General features: G+C 45.1%; 1 protein-coding gene across 1 annotated transcript in view; it reads left to right on the forward strand.

Annotated features, from left to right (window-relative positions):
* Positions 1–8,662, forward strand: part of CRKL (CRK like proto-oncogene, adaptor protein) — a 36,637-nt gene extending 27,975 nt beyond the window's left edge. Inside the window, exon 3 of the mRNA XM_017882577.1 lies at positions 4,646–8,662. Within this exon, the coding sequence (XP_017738066.1) occupies positions 4,646–4,780 (135 nt within the window). The 3' untranslated portion in view covers positions 4,781–8,662. The remainder of the gene's footprint in view (positions 1–4,645) is intronic.
* Positions 8,663–9,488: the final 826 nt, after the last annotated feature.

The raw sequence follows: 9,488 nt of genomic DNA on the forward strand, positions 1-9,488 counted from the left end.
TTTTTTTTTTTTTTTTTTTTTTTTTGAGACAGTCTCGCTCTGTTGCCCAGGCTGGAGTGCAGTGGCACGATTCTTGTGCCTCAGCCTCCTGAGTAGCTGGGACTACAGGTGCCTGCTACCACTTCCAGCGAACTTTTTTGTGTGTGTGTTTTAGTAGAATTGGGGTTTTACCATGTTGCCCAGGATGGTCTCGAACTCCTGAGCTCTGGCAATCTGCCCTCCTTGGCCTCCCAAAGTGCTAGGATTCAGGCATGAGCCACTGTACCCCACCTGGAATTGCTTTCTTAATTATTTATTACCAATATATAAGACACAACTGATATCTATGTGTTGATCTTGTACCCTGCAACTTTGCTGAATTTGTATCTTTTCTTGTGGAATCTGTGAACTTTTTTATATATATGATCGTGTCTTGACTTCTTACTTTTCAAAGCCCACATACTCTTGTACCACGGCATACTGGCCTGTGGTATCTTTAGCCCTGCCACCTACCCTTCCCAAATAAAATCTCTGTTAACCAGTAAACAGCTCTCTTGAATCAAGTTACTACTCTGAAGGATAGTGGTAATTTTAAGGAAGAGACCAAGTCTTCAGTATTAAAACCCTATTAGATAGCATTCAGTTGTGGGCTTGAGCACATGAGGTTACTTGACTGCTACCCAGGGCACACAGACAGGGAGCCTAGCCCTCTAAAGCCTCTATCTCTCCGGCTACTCTGATTCGGGTGCAGGTGCACAGAGAACATAGGGGCAGGCAGTGGACCTATGCAGCTCCGTGAGGGCCAGGGGTGTCTGTCTCCTTTGTGTCCCCTCTCGTATCTCTCCACAGCCTACACATAGATCTTCAATATTTGTTGAATGACTAGAGGAATAAAAGCCACAGAGAGCAGGATGATACCTGTCTGGTGATTATAGTACATGGGCTTTGTTTTGTTTTAGAGATTTTGGGAGCTATAAGTGCCTTTTGAGAATCCAGTGAAAGTTGTGCAGTCTTCAGAAAAACAGCATACATTCATGCATTTGCATACAACTTGGCAGGATGTTCTTTGGTCACGGAGACCCATTCATGTCACCCAAGTTAGAATTTATGATTCCAGTGTCACCAGTGTACTCCTGATCTTACTTTTATGTAACCTGAAACCATGAAATCTCAGAAATCAGTACAGGGAGTGGAGACTGATTATGGAACCAAAAAACTACTGTGACAACCAGTGCTTGGGCCCTCCAGTGCCTTGACTGCTCTTTGAATCAAGTGCTACATGCCAGTCAGTAGAGTCATTTTCTGGGCGACACTCTGGACAAGTAGGGCTGTAGGAAACTATTGCCAGCAGCAAGAGGTACCCTCTTGCCATTTAACTCTTGGTAGACATAGAAGGGCTGACTAGTGTCCCTGGCATATGTGTTTTAGAGTTATTGTGTCCACTCCACAGGTGCTAAGTGCGGCCAGCCCCAAAGATACTATTTTGACAGTTCTAATAATGATTAAGATTGTCCTGTTCCATAGGGTGAAAATTAATAAAGATGATGTATTAGATATGTGCTTCCTCTTAATCTGTTGATAAGGTCAGCCACATCTTCCAGGTGTAGTTTGCCCCTTGAACCAAGTTGGTATCTACCTACATCAAGATTGATCTGCCCTCTGACTTTACTTTCAGGGATCATTTCTATAGTTCATTACTAGAGAAGTTTCTCTGAAAGTGTAGAGCACCAAAAAACAAACAAACAAAACAAAACAAAAAAAACAAATTGATCTGCCCTCCAGAGTGAGTGCTTCTTTGAACTGGATCCGTGTACCATGAACCCAGAGGAAGAATAGGGAGTGATGAAGGAAACAGCAAGGTGACTGCCAAGCTACCAACCATTTTAGGATCTCAGCACAAGCACTGTTCGGTAGAGCCATGGAAGAAGCTGGTCCATAACCAGACCTGTAACTGGGCAGCAGGCTGCATAATAGCCAGGATGTCTTTTCTGTGTTAAGATAGAAAACAGCATGAGGAATAATGATGGTGTTTTAGCATGTGGAAACTCCTGCAAGGCCACAATGAGGCACTAATGGTCAAGGGGCCACCAGAAGTCTCAGCCATTCTCTTCCTAGGCTGCTCTTTGACCTACTTCTGCTGGTCAAGGTTCCCTCTGTCTAAGCAGTAGCCCCTTGATCCTGTGCTCTGCAGCATTGATTTAGTAGTGTTTTTCTGCCACTTGCTGCTTTTATGTGTCTTCTCTCTCTTTTTTCTTTTTTCTTTTTTTTTTTTTAATAGAAGCTAGGTCTCACTATGTCACCCAGGCTGGTCTTGAACATGTGGCCTCAAGTGATCTCCCACCTTGGCTTCCCAAAGTGCTGGGATTACAGGTGTGAGCCACTGTGCCTGGCTACACCAAGTGCAGTGACATGATCTTGGTTCACTGCAACCTCCACCCCCCAGGTTCAAGTGATTCTCCTGCCTCAGCCTTCTGAGTAGTTGGGATTACAGACATCTACCACCAAGCCTGGCTGATTTGTATTTTTTAGTAGAGACGTGGTTTTGCCATGTTGGCCGTGCTGGTCTCGAACTTTTGACCTCAGGTGATCCACCTGCCTCGCCCTCCCAAAGTGTTGGGATTACAGATATGAGCCACTGTGCCCAGCCTTTTTCTTTTTCTTTTCTTGAGTCAAGGTCTCTCTCTGTCACCCAGGCTAGAGTGCAGTGGCATGATCACAGCTTACTGCAACCCTGCAACCTCTGCCTCCTGTGCTTAAGCGATCTTCCCACCTCATCCTCCCAAGTAGCTGGGACTGCAGGTGCATGCCACCATGCCTGGCTCATTTTTGTATTTTAGAGACAGGGTTTCACTGTGTTGCCCAGGCTGGTCTTGAACTCCTGAGCTTAAGTGATCCACCCGCCTCAGCCTCCCAAAGTGCTGGGATTACAGGTGTAAGCCACTGCGCCCAGCCACTTCGTGTTTTTTACACTGTGTTATTATCTAACAAAGATTGATCGTGTATCCCACTCAAAAGACAAGTTTTTTGAGGATACAGACTGACCTGCCCATTTTCCATGGAATAGATGTTCAGTAAATTTTATTTAATTGTTTAGGTAGGATCATGTAGAAAGTATCCTGGTAAAGACCGCCAGACTCACAAGTTAATTGGAAGGTATGAGGTGTGAGTGTTCTTGGTAGCTTTCAATCTCTAGCCTCATCTTTTCCATCTTCCCGTTGTCTTCCTTGGCTGCTTAGTATCCATCACAGTAATTTATTAGACCCCGTTTTCAGCCTGTTCCTCATTGGTTTTGAGAGGACCCTTGTTGGTGACAAGGTTGGAAATCCTCTGATATATACAGTGCTGTGCTTCTCAGTGCTATTTCCAGCTCTTCCCTTCGTGCATCCAAAGGGTATGATCATTAGAGGGGGCGTGGGGCTGGGGCCTGGGTTCTACTCAGGAATCTCTACTTAAGTAACAATCATTTGATTAATGCGAGACCCTTTCAAAGTTGGAAGGAAACTGAGACTTGGAGAACTTAAGCAGTTTGCTACAGTCATGTAGTTTCTAAAAGTGGCAGAACCAGGACATTTGTTTGGTGTCTTGCATGCTCCAGAGTTCATGACATGGACCACTGGACTGTGCCACCTTGTGCCTGTTTTTATTTTGAGATGTAGTCTTGCTGTGTTGCAAAGGCTAGTCTCAAACTCCTGGGCTCAAGCAATCCTCTCACCTCAGCCTGCCAAGTACTTGGAACTACAGGCACACACCACTATGCCTGGTTCTGTATGTGTTTAAGCAGACAAAAGCTTATTTCTTATTGTCTTAGATCTTAAGTGGGTCTTATATTCAAGTAGTGTTTTCATGGACCTGAGTACACAAAATAGAATCTTAGATTAGTGCTCTGCTGAACAGAGAGCACAATGTCTAAATGGCTACCACCTGAAGGTCTTTTTTTAAAATACACCTTTTTGTGTGATTTGACTTTAACCATTCTCAGAATCATGTGTTCATTTCTATCCTGTTGGGGTTAGTGGCCAAAATAGAGGGTTGGTTTGGGGAGGAGCTGCTTTGTGCTCAAAAGCTGTTTGTGCGTGTGTGTGTTTTTGTTTTTGTTTTTTTGAGACAGGGTCTCACTCAATTGCCCAGTCTGGAGTGCCATGGAACGATCACGGCTCACTGCAGCCTCAGCCTCATGGGCTCAAGCCATCCTCTCACTTCAGCCTCCTGAGTAGCTGGGACTAGAGTCGTGTACCACTACACCCGGCTAATTTTTCTGTTTTTTAGAAGAGATGAGGTTTCACCATGTTGCCCAGGCTGGTCTCGAACTCCTGACGTCAGGTAATCCCAGGAGTTCAAGGTACAATGAGCTGTGATCGTGTCACCACATTCCAGCCTGGGTGACAGACCCTGTCTATAAAAAATAAAAAATTAATGTGCATGGTGGTGCACGCCTGTAGTCACAGCTATTCAAGAGGTGGAGGTGGAAGGATCACTTGAGCCCAGGCGTTAGAGGTTACATTGAGCAGTGATCTCACCACTACACTCCAGCATGGCTAACAGAGTAAGACTCTGTGTCTAAATATAATGTATGGGCCCTTTGGATAAGGTAGTGTTTGTGATTTAATGTAAACTGTCTTTTTCTTGTTGCAGAGAAATGCTAACTTTGTCTTCTTCATCTGTACAGGTTGGTGACATCGTGAAGGTCACAAGGATGAATATAAATGGCCAGTGGGAAGGCGAGGTGAATGGGCGCAAAGGGCTTTTTCCCTTTACGCATGTCAAAATCTTTGACCCTCAAAACCCAGATGAAAACGAGTGATTGCCATTGCCCTGTTTCCTGCTGCTTTGTTGTTCTGCCTGTCCTAGTCTCCTTTGAAGTGGGAAAGCATTCTCTCTCATAGGCAAGTCACACTGCATTGCCGAAGTCCAGCTTTCTGCAGACTGGCAGTCGCACACACATTTGGAATGCACACAGCGACTGCCTCCTGACGTTTGTATCATAGTCGTATTGTCAAAGAGTAGTTGATTTTAGAGTTCTTTTGGATCATAAACTGGAAATACTGATGGAAGCACACAAGTGGAGAGAAGTTGACGAGGAAAGGGTCTTCCTTCTCATCGCTGCCTGTTTGTACATGGGACTGATTCTGTCGTGTTCACCAGAGAAAGCCTGAGGCCATGGCGAGATACTGCATGTTTGCTGTTCCACAGAGCAGTGGCTCAGCTGCCATCTTGCTTTTCTTTGGACAACAGGAACTGAACCTTAAGGAAGAGAGAATTCTGTCCTAAAACTCCAAAATCCGGCTTTTTTTTTTTCTTTTGGTTTGGTTTGGTTTTGGAAAACTAATTAATTAGACTTGTGTGGGTTTTTTTTTGTTTTGTTTTGTTTTTTGTTTTTTTGAGACGGAGTCTCGCTCCATCACCCAGGCTGGGGTGCAGTGGCGCAATCTTGCCTCCCTGCAGTTTCCGCCTCCTGAGTTCAAGCGATTCTCCTGCCTCAGCCTCCGAGTAGCTGAGATTACAGGCGCGCACACCACGCCCAACTAATTTTTGTATTTTTAGTAGAGACGGGGTTTCATCATTTTGGCCAGGCTGGTCTCGAACTCCTGACTTCAGGTGATCCACCCATCTCAGCCCCCTAACGTGCTGGTATTACAGCCATGAGCCGCTGCGCCTGGCCTAGACTTGTGTGTTCTAAACAGGTTAAGTAGCAGGTTGGGTTTTTATGATAGTGCAAGGAATGACACATGCCTCTGAGCTTCTAAACTGAAGCTGCTGTAACTAAAGGAATCTGAAAAGAACAACGCTGAAGCAGAGGCCTTTATTGTCTTGGTTGCCAGTAATAGTTTGTTTTGCCATGTAGCAGAAAACACACAAAATAATGCAGCTGTGGTGTGCCATGCTATGTGCACAGCCCCTTGGATTACTTTGTTTTAAAAAGCATCAGAGTTGGGGGTACTTTAGGGAAACCTTTGCTTACCTTGTTTGCCAGTGATAAGAGCAGTGGGTTGGAGGGCAGTTGGCCAGTTTTCTGTTCAGCTTTTCAGTGAATGTACCCCTTTTGGTGAAGACTTAAATTCCCCTAAAAAGTGGGGTTGTTCATAGAATCATTGGACTCATTAATGAATCACTGAATTCCACTCACTGAAGCCCAGACCTCCGCACCCAGGCCCAGTCTCACCAGGTTGCCAGAGAAAGTTGGTGCTGCTGATACTGGTCTCACAGTCTAAGTAAGTGTCTGATGCTCCCAAGCAATGGAAATGCAGGCTCTGGAAATTGGTTAATGTATTTGATGTCTTAGTGTTTTAGTGACTAGGGAGACCATTAACTAGTTTATCATTAACCACTTACCAGTGTATTGATGTTAAAGCATTTCCCTGTTAGCTAAAAGAGGCCTGTTCATACAAGCCAGCTGGTATATACGTGTGGTTCATCCGTCATCTGCTGCTCATGGCAGACTAGAATTCTGGGAACCCTGTGCAATTCAGTCAGCTCTCCCTTCTGGGCCCTGGTAAAGACAAGCCTCAGCTCATAGTGAACACAGCAGACCTAGAAATGTAGCAACAGCCTAATGAGTAATTGTCATTTACTGAGTATCTGCTGTGACTGTGGCCCTGTCTGGAGGTTCCTAGGTTTTGAGATTTAGAACAATGCCTTCTGGAGACAGAACCAGCAAAACAACCATTTTTCAATTTTTCTTTAAATCAGTATTCCATTAGGCAGATAACTGCCATATTCATGAATCTTGAGAGTGTTCCCTGTGACAGAATTAATGGTCAGTTGGGAAAACTATCACCATGGCTTCCCATCTGTGGTTCTCCTCTAAAATTCTTGGAGATTAGCCCTTCCTTGCCAGTGAGAACGGTGGCCACCTCCTGCTCTGCATGGTCTGCGGCAGTTGCCGCTTCTGGTTAGGTGTGTCAAGTTGGCTTATTTTGGGTTCAGGCCTAGCGTAGCACCCACAAGTGGCAGACATATCACAGAGTCCCCAAACTGCCTAGAAACAGTGTTTGCCCTTTAGCCAGTGACCTGGTTCATCCCTGCCCAAGTTGAGCCCTGACTGAAGTTTCCAGCAGAGGGAGGAATGTGCCTTGTTCAAGGAGGGCACAGACCCTTAAGCCTTTTTCAACCAGATTTAGCTGAAGGGCTTGACACCTTTGAATTACAGCAGTTGACTTAGAGCGCAAGAAGTCTGTGGCCATTTTGGAAAGCAAGGTTTCCTTTCAGCCCTGTCTACTGACCAATACCCCGACTCACCTTGTGTGGCGCACTTCAGAATCAGATATACCTAGAGTATACCTGTGGTTTGGTTTTATAATTAATCAGCTCATTACTTCAGCCCATGAAAATGGCGTACAGGGCTGTCAGGAGATTCAGAGCTCAAAACAAGGCGAGCTTGAGTTCTGCACTCCTGATATGTGCCAAAAGTAAAACTTTTTGACTTACAACCTTGTCAGTTTTTTTAATCAGGCAGGGATATTCTCTTTTTCACACTAAACATATGAAAGCAGCACTGCTGCCTCAGCTCAGCTTCGTGCCTGGGTTCCCCACTGGTCTGGGAAGCCTGTTGTGCTCCATAGAGCAGTGCAAATCTGACCCAGAGGGTGGGTGTTCATAACTGCTACTTGCTCTGCTCTACCATGTTTAAAGAAATATTTGGATGTTAAATTAACTCACTATGGTTTTTCACCTGGGAAGGAAACAAATTACATACTAGAGGGCATTGACTGTTTGGTTATAAACTTGTGTATCCTGGGAAGGACCTGTGGTACAGGAGTCAGCCATGTCTGTGCTGTGTGGAACCACCTGACGACATGGTTAACGAGGAAGATGATACGTTGACCGGCTGCCGTTTGAGGACTTTGGTCACCCAGACTAGACACCTTCTGTGCTCATGTTTGGAAAGCTGAAAGGGAAGGACAGCTGTGCCCTCCTGGGAGCTCACGTGTCCCTGGCACTGTGCTAGCTTTCCTTTACAGCTGTTTACAGACAAGGCAGGCCTGAGGAGGATGGCCACTGCTCTTGTGATGTTTGCTCAGAGGAATATGAACATTTTATTTTTGAAAAGGGATAATGTGGTTTTGTGCCAGGTGTTTATAATTTAATCCTTTAATATTATGGTTATTAACCTCTTAAACGTGAACGAATTCTTGATTGTTTTAACACAGTACCTAAGACTAATGCTTTCTGTGGACACCACTGAGCTCTGCCTCAACTCCACCCTCTGGGACCGGAGAACTATGCCCCTGGAAACTGCTGTCGGTGTGGACACTGCGCTGGTTCTATTTTCTAAAGGAGTAGAAAGACAGGTCTCTGAGACAGGATCGTTGTCCCTACAGGAGGAACAGTGGCCTTGCTTCTTAGACGGTCTTCACTGTGTGTTTTAAAACAAAAACAAAAACAACACCGTAAAACTCTTTTGACCTGTAATTTAAAGATCATAAACTTCAGGCAATAATATTTTCTGTGTAAGCTTTTAAAATTATTTTTGGGGATCATAGCTTGTTTTATTTTGTGCTATAAAATTAACAGTATTAAATGACTTATATTCTTAGAACACATCGAGTGTCTTTTCTTAACAGATTAGTGCCTTTTTATTTTTGTATTCCGTTTTACGTTAGTGGTCCCAGCATCAAAACCCTTGTTTCCATGGCCTGTTTGTATATTGTCTCAATAAAACTTGCATCAGCCGGTGGTGGCGGCAGCTTCGGTGTTTCAGTGTCTCCTCAGTCAGCCCCCACTATCCTCCTGGCAGTTGAGCAGTGGTGAAATCTCTGATGCTCCTCAGAGACCCCTTAGTGCTACTGCTGACCAAGAGCTAGAATGAAGTCTTGGCATCTGCCCATTCCAACACTCGGGCACCCAGAGGAGAGCACTTGGGGTCTCCCTCCAAAAAGAGAAAAAATCTGGCTCCCAGAGTGTCTGCCTTGTAGGTACTGTACGGGAGCCTAGTGTTTGGCCTTTTTGAGCATGGGGCAATAGTTCCCACAGGTTGCACCACCACAGAGAACTTGGATCTTTTTCCTTCTAGGCACCCATATCTGAGGCTTCTAGTAAATATTTCTTCAGCATGAGCTAACCAGGGTTGAATGGTTTCAAGCAGAAGTCATGGGAAGTGAGCAGCCTCATCGCAGGTCAGGGCATGATACCTATGCGGCTTTCTTGAATCCTTTTCTGTTTTTGGCTGTATGTGGTTCTCCTGATGAACTTTGGGAGACCTCCAAGTGGATTGACTTGAGGTGTTGGGAGACCCACTGACACCCCCTCAGCCAGGGCCTTGTCTCTCCTACTCCCAGCTCTCAGTACATTTTATCTTTGACTTCACTTGTACTCTTCCCATAACTGTTTGTGTATTGAGAGGTGCATATTTTCTTGTAAAACCTCAGGAAGCCATTTTTTAAAATTACGGCTGGGTGTGGTGGCTCATGCCTGTAATCTCAGCACTTTGGGAGGCCAAGGTGGGCAGATCTGGAGTTCAGGACCAGCCTGGCCAACATGGTGAAATCTCATCTCGGCAAAAAATATAAAAA

The sequence above is a fragment of the Rhinopithecus bieti genome, unplaced genomic scaffold, assembly GCF_001698545.2.
Source record: "Rhinopithecus bieti isolate Rb0 unplaced genomic scaffold, ASM169854v2 scaffold_13317, whole genome shotgun sequence".
Lineage (NCBI taxonomy): Eukaryota > Metazoa > Chordata > Mammalia > Primates > Cercopithecidae > Rhinopithecus > Rhinopithecus bieti.